Source organism: Schistosoma haematobium, chromosome 5 (genome assembly GCF_000699445.3).
Source record: "Schistosoma haematobium chromosome 5, whole genome shotgun sequence".
Taxonomy (NCBI): Eukaryota; Metazoa; Platyhelminthes; class Trematoda; order Strigeidida; family Schistosomatidae; genus Schistosoma; species Schistosoma haematobium.
Window position 1 is genome coordinate 10,515,202 of NC_067200.1, and position 16,264 is coordinate 10,531,465.

General features: G+C 33.3%; 1 protein-coding gene across 1 annotated transcript in view; it reads left to right on the forward strand.

Annotated features, from left to right (window-relative positions):
* MS3_00011127 (uncharacterized protein) overlaps positions 1-16,264 on the forward strand; it is a gene marked incomplete at both ends in the record, with an annotated part of 170,451 nt that overhangs the window by 100,291 nt on the left and 53,896 nt on the right. Inside the window, 5 exons of the mRNA XM_051219539.1 lie at positions 809-847; positions 3,738-4,016; positions 7,518-7,753; positions 8,279-8,594; positions 15,326-15,426. Of these exons, the coding sequence (XP_051064864.1) occupies positions 809-847; positions 3,738-4,016; positions 7,518-7,753; positions 8,279-8,594; positions 15,326-15,426 (971 nt within the window). The remainder of the gene's footprint in view (positions 1-808; positions 848-3,737; positions 4,017-7,517; positions 7,754-8,278; positions 8,595-15,325; positions 15,427-16,264) is intronic.

The following is a 16,264-nucleotide window of genomic DNA, read 5'->3' on the forward strand; positions in this document are numbered from 1 at the left end:
GAGACCGAAGGCCCTGGATTTGAATCCAACGAGCGGGATCGTGGATGCGCACTGCTGAGGAGTCCCACAATAGGACGAATTGGCCGTCCAGTGCTTCCAGGTTTCCAAAGATGGTCTGAAATCAATCGGTCTACGATCTCAATAAAAGAAATTATACATACAGTTAGTTAATAAAATAAACAAACATAATGTTATTTTAAAATAGATGGTATGTAGTTAGCAAAAGAATCTAGGACTCATGTTTTATCCAATTCAAGGCTTACTAGCTGGATGTAAATGAATTCTAGAACTAAAGTACAGTCCAGATTTGAAACGTAGTGTTGTTTTCTTTAAACGCCACTGCATTATCCTTTTAGCAACAGTTAGATGACCCAAATCATTTTAAAATAAATTAAATTTTATACCAATTGTACAAGCGAGTAACTATCTGAACTGAGTAACCAAATGGATAGCGCGTTAGTGTTTGAATAGAACGGCATTGGGTTGGGATAACAGATGTGACAAGGTATGTTCAACTAACGAGTGTAAAGTAGAAAAAACTCGCATACTGGATCTTAATACTAGCTACATTCTACCTATTCTAATATCAACTTGTTTCATAATGGCTATATCGAGGTAATCCGCTTAAGATGCATACATACCAATCAAGACTGATCACATTTCAGTTAAAATATCAACAGCCAATCATTTCAAGTTGAACACGTATTACTAATTAAGTAAGATCTTGATGAAAATTTATAATGACATGTTTGTTTTCTCGTAAACATACCTTTTTAATCAAACATTTCCTATTTTTTCTCAAACATAGAAAACGTTGAAGCTAGTCTACAAATGCTGGCACCAAGTAGTATGTATTTTGTATATGGCTTTATACATATATTACATAATTATATATACATATATACGTATGCATTTATTTGTAATTTGTATGAAAAAAAGCAAACACCCTCTCCAGACATTAGATCACTTTGCTTAGTTTTACGCGATCTAATCAATTCTAAATGAATTCTATGAATATTTTACAGTTCAATCTTATATGCACGCAACTACAAAATTTGCCTTCACATTGATCCTTATTTATTTTTCTCTCGTTTGACTAAATGTGATATGCTAAATTGTTTCCTTCCCTCACCCTCTCTCTCTCTGTTTCTCGAAAGAATGAAATACTCTGCTCTGTTGATTGCTATATTTTGTATTGTATTTAACTAAATAAGTTTGTAACTAACATATATAAAGATATTTTATTAAAGTGATCTAAATAGCTGCTAATCTTGGTGTGACGTGCTTCTCATAAAAATTGCATGTTTTGATTGCTCCCAAATTTTTTTTATGCAAAGCATTAATGCAGAGTGTGTTTTTTGCTTCCACGAGTTTTTATTTTTTTGGTCCATTTTAGTAGGATCTGTTGGGAACTAATGTGCTGGATTGAATTATTCATCAGAAAGTATTATGGCAAATGATTACCATTTCGATTGTTTCATTATATATATTATATTGGAACATTTTTTTCTCTAAAATCTGAATAATACTTTTATCTGTTATGTTATATGTTCATTCAAGTCTGCTAATGATATGTAAGTTTTCAATAGCTGAGCTCAAACCATCTGCCTGATGAAAACAACAACAACCGAGAATGAGAAAGAAGCTTTAATAACTTAAGCCAAATCGAACATTTATATAAGGTCATGGCATTCCTTAGAGAATGAAAATAAAATCTGACTACTGGCTTGTGTTTACCATCTGGTCTAAGCGTGATTGGCCAAGCCTACCACTTACGTAATATTTATTACATTTTTCCACAATGATTGAGATAATATGGTGAATGATAAGAAATTTGAGTTGAATTAGTGGAACAATCATAGATGCCTGGTGATAGAATATCTCAAGCTAGCATTACACAGCCCCCGAATGCCCTGGTACAGCCGATAGTGGAGAGAGTTAGCTCTTTCTCTCCAAATGCTCTTACATGGCCACGCGTATACAGCCACTGTCAGGGAAGTTCTATACACTACTTTCTCGTGGAATTGTTGTTTAAGAAATTGTGAGGACTAAAAGCTAATATCCGGCTCTTTAACCTGTTGGATGGATATAGAGCGACCACCTAGAGGAGTTGCAAAACTCTGGTTTCAGTATCCTGAAGGAACAAATGGCGTATGAACCAATCGTTGATCACCGGCTACCATGGGAACACATCTCCTGACGTTGCTCCACTGCCTTGTGGATTAGACCTTTAGGTCAAGGGCTCTGGATGTGGATGTGTTAATCCATCATGAAAAACTAATCTCGATGATCTACTTAATTAAATAAATTTTCTTTAAATATATATTCTCCTTTATTTTAAGAAATTTATGTTTTATGTTTATTAAACATAAAAAATATATTTTACAGCCTATAATTATAAACCCATTTAAACAAAATAAAGATGGAATAAAACACTTGAACATTCATAATAATAATAGTAATTCTCTTTTCTGGTGTGTGTGTGTTATTAGATTTTAAGTGAATGAAATTATCCAAGTGATTTTAGGATTGAATACAACACAAAAATTATTCATTATTGAACAAGTCACGGAATGAACATCAACTCTAAGATGTAGGTACATCCAGCTTGACGAGTCCTAAATAGGACGAAATGAACGTGCTGGATTCCACTGCTACTCGCTATCCATCTTTGCTTATAAAGCTTGTGACTTAAGACAGTTTGCACAGGATGTCCATATGCCAACAAGAGACTGATCTATTGCAAGTCTTTAACAATAATGTAAAGATACAAGCAAATGATGTCAAGTGAATTATTGAACGAAGTCATAAATTATTTTTACCGTAGGATGTTCACAATCACTATTATTAAAGTGTTTTGTATAAACACATTTTAAATATTTTATGATGATTAAATGTTAATGACTAAAGGCTGGAAGAGATACATTTTTTTCTTGACAATGATGAACTGTCGTTTGCGTTAAATCTCTTTTAAATCCATTAATAGAAGGAACTGTAACTACGTATTGAAGTAGAAAGTTTCACTCGTTGTAGTAGGTTCTTAGTTAGTTGACATATTTGGGGCATCCTCCAGAATTCTCTGATCTGGAAAACAAGGAAATTGAGGATATTCTACGTACAGAGTAACTAATAAGAATTTTGAATTCCGTGATAAGTTCACCTCTAGTTCATTAAGTGTGATAATGAGAATAAGTTTATTTTAATCACTCTCTTATCATACAGCAGCTTTGAGATCGAAGGAACTAATTTCTTCACTGGTCGTCTAGACCTTTCCCAACTGTTTATTGTCGTTTATTAGCTAGAAACTAACTGTTTGTGTGCAATCTTCGAGTCTTGTGAAAATCAACACTGTACATAATGTCATAAATGTCTGAACGAATAGATAGGTAAAAGTTGATAGTTGAAGACATAGTGAACAGTTCCTTCCCTATAACTTGAAATTAAAGTTGAAAATATCTAACATCTGATCTTTAAACTTAGTCATCGATAGTGTTTATGAACAACCGTAAGATTTAAGTGATCTAGGTTCTATCTTATGGATATGATGCTAAATATTTGTTACGGAATGAGTGAGTTTGGATAATACACTTTGACATTAGTCATTAAAACATCATCTTTTTCGATGAAATGAAGTCTATTTTACCATTAAGATGAAGAATTGTTAATATGTGCTTACTTATCCTGAAGAGTTATTACAAACCCTTCATTTCTTCTATTATTATTATTTTTTGTCTTAGCCAAAAGATTTCGACCTCATTTTACTAATCTTCCTGCATCAAGACAAATTATTCCACCAGGTGGTCAATTAACTTTAACTTGTACTGCTGTTGGTGCACCAGTACCTAATGTTCAATGGTTTCGAGATAAACAAAATTTACCTGGAGAACAATTAAATAAACAACCACCTGGTACTGCAAAACTTGTTTTAACAAATCTATTAGAATCAGTTAATGTTACATGTGTAGCTGAATCAACAATTGGACGTATTTATCAGGATATACAAGTTATTGTAAAAAGTAAGGAATAAATAACTTTCATAATTACTTTCTATGTTACTTCACAATAATAATAATAATAATAACAATAGAAATATACTAATTGAGATTAGATGGTGGTTGGAGGTAGTCGACAGGAAACCCTGGACTCGGGTTTCGTGATACTTGACACTCGTCCGCAAGGTGTACCTGTAATCCTGAGGGAACTGGTGCCCCCTGGCGGACTGGATCCCGTGTCACCCACCTTCACAGTCAGAGACGTTACCACTGAGCTATCCGGGCCGCGACTGACCTCCTGTAGGAATGAGATGTAATCACAATTGATTGATCACTGGGTGGTGATGAACATTAATTTGAAAGTAAACCAAACAATCACTATACTAAGACAAAATGATCATTTAATACTTTTAAGTTTTCAATGATGATCTAAGATTAATCAATTCATGATGTAAATGGATAACGCGATGGTGTTTGAAACAAATAGTAGTGAATTCGAGTTCCAGAGTGTATATCAACTCTGGGATGCAGGTGCATTCAGTTGAAGAGTCCCAAATAGATTTTACTGCTAGCCACTATCCATCTTGGCTTATAAAGTTTAATAAATGAATCGATATGTTATACACTTTATAACCTGTTTGATCTTACATGATTGTACCGATTTTTTTTCATATTTCAATTGTATACGTAGTTAAGTATTTATTAGATTGGTTAAAAATATTGTCAGAAGGGGTTTTGTGGAGATTTTTTAGAAATTTCACTGATTGAAATCATTAGTCAATTGAAGCTAGACCACCATAGAAAACCTGGAAGCACTGGACGGCCGTTTCGTCTTAGTATGGGACTCCTCAGTAGTGAATGTTATTATGAACCAAGTTTTTTAAAAAATGCTTGAAATTAATAAAATGAATGTCCATTGTGCAATCAAAACAGTATATGTAACATGTAGAATATGCTAAATTACACGTCAAAGATACAATTCAAGAAAATGCAATTTATTAGAAGAATTCAGGAGCTCAGAATTTGAGTGAAGACAAAGAATGGGTGCATCGATGCCATTAAAAAAATTTTTGAGTAACGTCATCCATAGTCCCCAACCAATGGTTATGGTAATCACATAGATCCTCAATAAGGTGGTCTACATCTATTTACATGAATTCATGAACCGATGTCAAATTTTGGTTTGACTACAGCTATCTTTCTTCCAATATACTCCTATATCAGACAACTTCTCCCATAGAGGCAAAAGATGATTTAGCATATGTAACACGTGTCCTGACCATCTCAATTTATTAAGAAACATCACCTCATCAATTTATTTTTTTAATCTTTACTTACTACCAAATTCTTAACTTGGGTATTGCCTAGTCGGTGGTCTTAAAAGACAAGAGCAATTCTTTGTGGAAACAGTTAACCTTAACTCACAACACTAACGCGACTCTCAGTATGTAAACTCAATATTATTCTCTTCTTATAATAAAGATAATTTAACATGTAATTGTTAATTAATCCTATCAAAACTATTACTTAACTAAAATTTTATAAGTTTTCATTGTTAATTGATTTCTAAGTAACATTGCACTTTGACTGACTACTATGTTGTTCACAGTCGCCAGTATAGGTAATTTTTACATTAAAATTAACTATAAATCATCTAATTTAATTGACATACTAAAATAATCAATTTAATTATGTCTTTAGCTTACTTTATGAAAAATGATTTCATTTGCTATGTACCTGAAGTAATTCATTTAGAATTTATTGATATGTACATAATGAGATAATGAAGCGATCAATGTTAGATCACAATTGGAAACCTAAGAGCAATGGATGGCGGTCATGTCCTAGTATGGGACTCCTCAGCATTGCACATCCATGATCCCACGTGCGGGATTCAAACCTTCGGTCTCGCTCTCAAATACCTAAATTTTAGATCATTGAGCCCAAAATCTGACGGTGTCAACGTCAAACTTCAACCAACCCACAAAATTGTTCGACCATCTTCGATTGTCTTCAGTGGGTAACTGCCTCACACCTGACACGGTTGAACTCCATCAGTCACGGTTTCTCATTAGAACTCCGGAAATTACCTCTTGAAGCTAGTGAGCACAAGATGGTTGCACTATATCGTGGATTGTTTGAAGTTAGACATTAACGCTGTTGGATGCTGGCGTGCTCAGTGGTCTAGAGGTTAGGCGTTCACGCGCGAGACCGAACGTCCAGGGTTCGAATTGCACGCGGAGGATCGTAGGCGCGCACTTCTGAGGAGTCCCGCAGTAGGGTGAAACGGTCATTCAGGGCCTCCAGGTCTTCAATGGTGGTCTAACATTGATCGGTTCATGATCTCAATTAAAACTCAACAATCTCCGCAACCCTGTAATAATTATTCCGTGAAAACAAATAGAATTACTGTTTGGAATTGATGAATATACTTGAAGTATGATTCTCAAAAGGAATAAAAGGAAAGGCAGACTGTTGTTTGAATAACGTACAAATTAGTTATAGGGATTATTCTATTTCTTACTGACATACTGATCTAAAAATTATCTACGAGGAAATTTATCACGTCGTTTTTCAGGATAGTATTCCTAAACACGAATAACAAGTGGAACGGATATAAGATTGTTGTGAGGTTACAAGGTATTTTCATAATGCATATAAATAGCCTTCAATTGTTTATATACATATTCCGCTGTGTCCCGACAGTCTGTTCGTGTCAATATTATTAAGATTATGCATTGTCATCAAACGTATACCTTCCTCGATTTCAGGTATGTTTGGACTCCGTACATAAGGCATTTTCATTATAAATGTGGGAAGTGCCCGTCGAATTTAGTCACAAATGAACACACAATTACTGCTAGAGTAGAAAGTTTCTCGCAGTTTAAATTCCCATAATGTATATTATTTTTAAATTGAGATCGCAGAGATTTATAGCTCAGATGGATGATTTTGATGGAGTTTTATTCTTTGAGCTGGATGGTCTGCTCATGGAGCTGTCATCGTTCTTCTGAACGATATCATCAGCAAAAACTTTAGGTAGAAGTTTGTAACTCCTAGACAGTTGCTTTGATGAAAACATATATGATTCATTTTATTCATTACAGAATATCCTCAATCTTGTAAAGGGTGCTTGTGATTGACAGATAAGTGTTAAAATAGTATTAATATTAATCTTGATTAATAATAATCTTATGGAGTTAGATGGATTCTGTCTTCTTCATATGTCGCCCTTCCAGATAAACTATATCACTACTTTAGTCTGTTTTATGCTAGTCCAACATTTTTAACTGAATATAATACAGTTATATCGTAATCGCAATGAATCTTTTTTATTTCCATCATTCATTTACTTGGTTTCCATTTTTGTACACCTATACTACTCACTCTACTATACATTGTGGAAAATAGTCACTGAAAGAAACTATGCTGATCTATCATTTGTTTTTCATTTTATAGACTCCTGTGAAATTTTAATCACCAATTCCATTTTCCAAGATAACTAATTGTCTTTCTTTTTCATAGATTTACCCAATCCACCAGGTGATTTTCAATTAATTGAATTGGGTGCAACACATGCTCGTATCTCATTAAAACCAAGCACTAGTCTACTGTCTTCTGTTCGAAACTATTTAGTTCTATGGTTACCAAGTACTCAGTTTACAAACCAAACTTTGTATGAATTGCCACATCAAGTCAGTCTCTTGATTAATCAGCCTGGTGATCAAATTGAACCAATAATGTTGTCTAATACAGAGGATGTAAGTCATTTGCTTATCCGTTTTCATAATCATTAAAAAATTATAATATTTTTGGGATCACAAACCGATCAGAAGCCGTAGACGGCTATTTCGTTATAGTATGGAACTTCTCAGTGTTGCGCATTCACGACCCCATAAGGGAGAATTGGACCCAGGACTTCGGGTTTTGCGCTTTAAGGCTTTGAATGTGGTCTATCATTGATTGTTTAATGATTTCAATTAGATTTGACAATATCCGCAACTCTTTGTTCACAAAGGCCAAATAGTTTAAAGTTTAAGCACTGCTTATGACACCTGAAAATTTAAAGTTCAATCACTGACGAGAATGTAGTAGCACACGTCTAAAGAGCCTCATACTAAGACCAAACAACTAGCCAATGTTTCTTGTATTTCGATATTTGTCCAGTTAATATCAATCAGTAATGTAAATCACGAAATCTAACGATCTCCACAAATCTTTCAGGTGGTAGTCATTTCTCAGCATTAATCTTGTTTTCTATACTTCATTTATTCTTTTAAATCTAGTCTCGACCGAATCTAATCATGTTACCGAAATATTTAAAAAATATTAGTCTTTCATCTATGAATAATTATCATCTACATCAGCAACGCCAACAACAGTTTCAGCAGTCAGATATTAATCAACAGAATAATAATAATAATAATAATAATCTCATATCAGATGACATAACAAATCCTCATTCTCTGTACAATATTTTGATGATCTCTTTAACTCAATTGAAACCTTACACTGAATATACAATATGGGCAAGAACTGTTGGTGAAGACGGTGATACTTCATTGCCTAATCAACCATTTTTATTTACAACGAAAGAACTTGGTAAGTTGATATTTTTCAGCAAAACAAAAAAACACTCGTTAGAAATTATCTCATCTTCATTCTGCTATCCAATTGTAGTCTAGATGAAACTATGATTTCATGATCAATTAATTGGATCTATGATCATAATTCAGGAAATTTCTGAATCAATGACAGATAACCTGTTTCTTATTAGGAATTGAATAATACTTGCTAATAATAAGCCATTGAGAAGCGTCAAATCGATAAACATGAGAATTCTACAGGGTATAAATCATTGTTTATGATGTGTCTGCTATATATCAATAGTTGATGATATCCACAGTTAAAGAGCTAATAATCCAAGTGTCTCCATTAGGGAAATACAAGAGGACTTCTACAATTTTTCCATAATGTCTTAATCGTCCCCGAAATCCTTCTATATTTCCCCAAGTTAATTGTCTTGGTACATATGTATTAATATAAGATAGTTCTTCCGCTCTAATTCTAATTCCAAAGTTTTAATCACAAACGTAAATTGTTTTGGGTTTTAATGCCGTAACTTACTTGTACTATCTTCATCTTGATTGGCTGGAGGTCATAACTCTAACACTCCTAATATTATTACTTTTAAAGCAGTCTAACCTCTGAACTCCACATATTATCAGATGGCCTTTATCATTCTGTAGTTGATCTACGTCCATTTTATTAGCCAAATTAGTGAAAATTTGGAATCTCGTCAAAAACATAATATCTAGTAGCAGATTACCCATATTTCCGTCTTAAAAATGGAGCATAAATTCTACAGTTGCTATCTTCATTCTGGCTAATCGATTCCATTTGTTTTAAAGCCATCAGCGTAGTTTTGTTCTACCGAGATAAGATTAATTCGTTTCCATGTTTTTTATTGATTAATTTATTAAACGGATATTTTATAGTAACTTAATGAAGCCTTAGTCGTAAGACCAGTTTTCCTCTCTCTCTCTCTCTCTCTCTCTCTCTTGTAACCCGTTAATTATTTCCATTATACTTTTAATGCTCGTTAATTACAAGTCAATTAACTAGAAATCTGTCATTTAGCTATCAATAAAAAACACTGTCCTAGTTATGTACATATTAATATTTATTAATTGCGATGCGTTGTATCTATTCACTATGGTGATATAATCACGTGAATGGTGACTACTCATTTGAATTTCACATCAAATACGGTTAGAATTCGAATGGTTTATCAACTAACAAGAGACTTAAGTTATGAAGTATCTTGTCTACAAGTAACAAACACATAGCATTAAGAATAATAGTCCACATGATGTCAAATTAGTTAAAATAACAACCATATTTCAACTTAATCGATAGTTTTTAATAAACTCTGTTGTTATCTAACTTTGATTAGTTCATGATTTTAATGAAATTCAACTCCATACTGATAACAGTCATGTGCTCACTCATCATTGATTATCTTCGAGAGGAAATTCTCGGAGTTCAAGTGACAATCCATGATCGACGAGGCTAAATCATGTTGGGTTGGAGGATGGTAACTACCAGAGACAACGGAAAATGGTCGTGGTCTATTACGAACTGATTGGAGATAGGCTTGTACACTATTGTATATTGACACAGTGGTCTTGAGGTAAAGCGTTTACTTGCGAAACCAAAGGTCCTTGGTTTGATCCCCGCTTATGTGGTCGCGGATAAAGAGTAAAGAGTCCTATCCTACGATGGTACATCTGTCGGCTAACTTAAATCGGCTCATGCTTCAAATTCTGTCAAAGTTTACTAAAAATTATGGTTTTTTTTTGTAAAGTTGTCATTAATCTTTTGGAAGGAAACATATCATGAGAAAACTATCTAGTAAAACTCATGCTTGTCTCTTTAAATAATTCATGATAGGATAACAAGTATTGAAAGGTTGTGTAAGAATATTACATGTTCATTCGTTCTGTAAATCAAGGAAGAACAATTATTCTTATATAGGGCAAATTCTTTAAAAGAAAACCCTGTTGTTAAGTAATTATCATTCATTAGTTATTTATTAACTAATCAACATGAAATTTTTTAAATATTTTACAACATAGAAATTTCGAACAGTTTAGTAAAACAAATCAGTGGTAGTGAAAGGTCTGATCCGTAGATTATTATTTCTAGAATTCAAACTTGTCATGCTTATCGACTAAATTGAACTTGTACTTAATTTCGATCTCTTCCAGTATAAATGATATACGCAGTGAAGTAAAATAAAATTATGAAGAAACGCTTATTCAGCGATAATTGGGTAAATAGTATAATCTAATAGACAAGAATAAGTGATTCTCAGTGTGGCTACATGTAGTTAAAGCCAATTTGGGACGAAAAGCACAAAGTTGTTTTAACAATTTGAAGTATTACTCAACAGGACTAATAAAACTTCTAAAAGTAGGATAGTTTTAAGTAAGTTATTAACCTTTTAAGGCCTAATGTCAATTATAAGCAAATATGGATAGTGGCTAGCAGTAGAATTCAAGACACAGGTTTTGTCCTACTTGGGACTCCTCAGCTTGACTACCTTCATCTGAGTTGATGCTCACTCCGGGATTCGAACCAGATGCCTCCTGTTTAAAACACCCTCCCGTTATCCACTTAGCTACTGAGTCCTGATAGCCACTTGCTTATGCAATAGGATGAAGTTTAAACTCACTTCGCATTGTTTACTTGAATCTTTCCATTGATGTTTAGGATTGCAATTGGCATATGTGCATACTGTGCGTATCGCCTCTATAATGCCTTAATTGACAAGATGGATAGTGATTAGCATTGGAATTCAGGACGCGCGTTTCGTCAATAACGCAAAGGTGTTTAAAACAAACGGTACTGGTTTCAAGTCCCAGAGTAAACATCAACTCTGAGATGCAGTTACATAGAGCTGACGAGTCCTAACTACGACGAAATGCGAGTCCTAGATTCCACTGCTAGCCAATATCCATCTTTGCTTATAATGCTTGTAAATTAAGGTAATATTGAGGCACTCTGCACAGTATGTACTCAATGGGAAGGTTCAAGTAAACAATACCAAGTGAATTTAATATCAATTAGTTTTATGAAAATATCTCCATACAAAACTCACTTTAAAAATTTCCTCTTAAATATTTCATATAATAATAAACAGTTTTATTGAAAATTCGTCATCACCTATACAAAGTCTTCCTTTCTTCTTCTTCTTCTTCGTCTTCCTCTTCTTCTTCTCCTCTTTTTTTCGTCATTAAATTCATTGACTAGTTATAAAGATGGAAGTTTAGTTAAATCGTGGTTAGAGGTTTACCATTCCTACTTCAATAGTTCATTGAAATATTCAATGGACCGTTAATAAACTTTTTTTAATAAAAAAAGGATTTGCATTTCAAGGTTATTTGGAACTGAAGTTAAATTAAAACAAAAAAAAAGAAAAAAGAAGGGTAAACCAATTGATTCACGTGGTTCTGTGGAAAAAAATCTGTACTTAATGAATGTTTAACAAATATCATATTGGTATTCTTTATTTAATTTAATGATGGTAAAATAAGGATTCTTGTTCATAAGGAGTTTCTAGTATGAATATAATTTATGGACGACCTTCGAGTGACGCTCAAGTGACCTTGAGAATGCCCACCTACTTACTACAGCTAGATAAGGGTAATAAACTTGTGTGAAGAATGAAGATTACGATTCACAGTGGATGCGTAGAGTTAGGAATTCGATTTAAGGTTTTTATTACTAAATGACATCAGCTATAATAACAAAATACTATTTGGCCAAATGGATGAATGAATTTCGCGCCAAAATCCAAGATCTGTAATGTCATATCTGATTGATTCGTCCATAAACTACAGTCTCATCGAATTCTGTAATGTGTTAAATATTTTGTGTGATGAAACATGAAATTTATTCATTTTTGTCAGTTTGAGGATTTGTGGAGATTGTAGTTATTTTAATAGTTGAATTCATTAGTCGATTTGAGCTAGATCACCATTGAGAACCTGAAAGCATTGGACAGCTGTTTCGTCCTAGTAGGGGACTCTCCAGCAGTGAGAATCCACGATTTCGCATCAAAGATACGCGAACATAGGACCTTCAGTATCGCGCGTGAACGCTTGACGTCTAGACCACTGAACTGGCATCCAGCGGTGTTGATGTTTAACTTCAATCGGTACATGAGCTTGTGCAACCCTTCATTCAATTTGGGAAATGGTTGATTGTCCCCACCTGACAAGGATTAGACTCCCCTTGGTCACAGATCCTCAACAGAACTGCAAAAAATTCAATTTTTTTTCAATTTCACGGAAAAAATTCTAATGTCATCTAAATGATTCTGATTAACAATAATTTTTCAGCTTTAGAAATAACATCTTGTGAGCTAAAATGATATTTAAACCATTAAAAGTATAATTAGTCTAATCTTCCTCCAAACTTGACAATCTGATAGTTTTAAAGGTGAAAAGTGTTGTGACAGGCGGTGTCGGAGGTCTGATACTGATATACGACCTGCTATGCATTAACCCTACCTCAACTAACTACTTGAAAGAGAACACAATATTGAATGATAAAGTATGTTGAGCTACCGAATAAAATGAATAAATACTCATGTATATATACAATTTGGGGAATCAGTCCAATTTTTAGCCAGTGAAATGCACTTATCTTTCAGGTCGCTGTTAATTGCCATCGACTGACCTACTCATCTGACTATTTCTGATTGACTTACAACACCAGGGAGTCTCTTTAATGGTCATGCATTATGATGTTAACTTTTATTATGGATTGATTGTAATGATAAGACACTCATCATGAGATTAAAGCTCCTAATTTCAAACACATAGTTTTCATTGTTGTAAAGTCCCTATGCTTCAATGAAATAACTTTATAGTGTTTAATCATTTTCACTGATACCTATAATAGAATTGAATACAAATTATAAAATAAGCATTTAATCAATTCTGTCGATATTACACTCATTTATGGTGAAAATCCGGACTTGAACTCATCATATCCTAACAGAAATTACCAATTCAAATCATTATGTAGCAGTAAACCAATTCAAACAAACAATCAAACTATGGTATCCATTATAATTGTTAACGTCATCTTTGTTAGTTATCTCTTGATATTCTGGAATATTACTCTCAGTAATTATATTTTTCTAATTTTTCAACTTAAGTTTTTTCCAATATAAATACTATTTCTATTTTATTCCTGTTTTCATTTGGTGGAGATTTTTTTCTTTGAAAATGAAGACAGATTACAAATGTGAATACTTATTATTCTTGTTCCCACGGTAGAAATTTATTTTGTTTTTTTTTTTGTTTTTGCATTCGTTATATGCTTTTTAGAGTACCGCTTTCAATTAGTTAAGTGAACACCGATAGGGAGAATGAGGGAGGGAGAGAGAGAGAGGGAGGGAGGGAGGGAGGGAGAGAGGGAGGGGGAGAGAGAAGTAGAAAGATAGACAGACAAATAGGTAAATCAACTGACGGATTGATAGACAAATTGGTTAATTCAAACAATAGATGGGTATATTGAACATCTGTTTTTGGCTTAATTTTATACCCAAAATTATACCCATATACGTATTTAATTATGTCGATTGTTGAATACAGTATGAAATGACCCATTTTTGTCAATCAGAAATAGTCTTTTTTCTTTTCCTCAGAAGAAAAAACACAGTCTGTTTAGAGCATTCATATGGTTTTGGTTTATTCAGATAAAATCCGTTCAATTTGCATATTTCTTTTATTATTTATGAAAAATAATTTTTCTTGACAGTTATGTACTACTTTTGAACATATATCAGTAGATTATTGTTATTTATATAGTATTTTAAATGGTAGTGTTTATTTAGAAATTTACAATGAAATCATAAATGCAATTTGAATGACTCTCATGGTCTCCCAAATTGTACGAGTATTCCATGTACCTATATTAATGGTTTCTCTGGTTGTCGGAAAGGGGCATCACCCTCGTGAATTCGGAAAGAACTCGACTTTCAACATGACGCGTCATAACCCTTCTAAATGAAGATCTTCTAACTCTTAGGGCAGAGTTAGCGTTTTTTAGCGAGTGGAATGGGGTCGCTAACTTCATGCCCAACCCTCCTCCTTTATTCGGGCTTGGGACTAGCAGTAGCCTCAAGGGGGCTCCAGGCGGATAATAGTTTTCTAATGTGAATAATTTATTGTGAATGATTTTGAATGAATATTTGAGTGTTCAACAACTTTCAAACCGTTTCATTTTGTTAACCGTGTAGTTTTTCTTTAATCAGCTAATATTATGACATGTGAAATACCGGATTTTCGTAATCTTGATAACAATTAAACGCGATACTTTGAAACGGTGTATCAGAGTACATGTAATTGAAAGCCTTTTGTTCCAAACTTATAGGTACTTACTTCTATTCGATATGTTAGAAAATATGTTCATAGCTGACTAGTAGTGAACAGGTAACTATTATCTCAATTTACAATACTAAATAAGCTAAAAACATGATTAATGTTTTCCTATCTTTAAGTAATAAAACAATATCAGCCTTAGTAATAACTACCCTCTCAAAATAGGAAACGTGATGTAGGCTTTCTCATAGGGAATAAACCTAGGTCACGAGATGAATGTTTAACCATTAAAACAACTGACTTCGTTCTGGTGATACAATTCCAATATAATATAAAGTGCCGCATACACAACATAAAAATAAACTATTCTTCATGAACCCCTTCAACAATTTCATCTCTTAACATAGTTTTGATTTTTATTTCTTTCTATTATAGCTCCATCTAGTCCTCCATTAAATGTTTATGCACAAGCACTTTCAAATGCCGCGGTCACTGTTTATTGGGATCCACCAATTGAATCAAATGGTCGAATACGAGTAAGCTGTTTTTTCTTTACTATTTATTTTCATGCTACGTTGTGTGATACTAATCTTCTATAATGATTGTTATCCAGAAAATGAAAATCACTACAGATTTTTAAACTATGTAACGTCTTAATTACGAATAGTATAAACTTAAGTGAACACTTTCGATGAACGTCTATGTATATCATCAATCATACATTACTGACATCAAATATTAGATTTGTCTAGTTTAGCTTAGAGTAGTCGAAGAATTGCTTGATCGATACTCAGAATTATGAATTTTTTTTAAAAGCATGCACAGAGTGAAGATCTCACTAAAAGAGATACGTGATGTACACTACTTAAGCGGATAGATATAAGTAGTATGTAGCAGGAATTGGAACTGGAATATTTAGTAGAAGATTAAACTGCAGAGAATAGGAAGGAAATCCATAAAGTAATAGAAATAACAACAGGATAAAGAACGATGACAAATGTAAAGGACAAATCAAGGGAGATATGTGAAATGATGCTTTTCATAATCTACAGTGGCATTGTGTAGTTTTGCATTAAACAAGAAATCGCTTTATCGTACCTGAGTTTCGTTCACTACAATAGTAGTTATGTAATTTCGTGTAATGTTTTCTTCTGATATACAATCGACTAATATATGGTAAGATGCTGTTATTTAAATAGGTTGTTTGACTCACAGGAATATATAATAATGTCTCACTTGTTCGTATTCATGAATGAACGGTTGATTTGCATGTGATAACAATTAGTCTCCAACACTAGATACTGCATTAATGTCTGTGTATTTACAAGTTGACTGTATTTTGCATAATATAGCGAATATGTTCCAGATAGATGC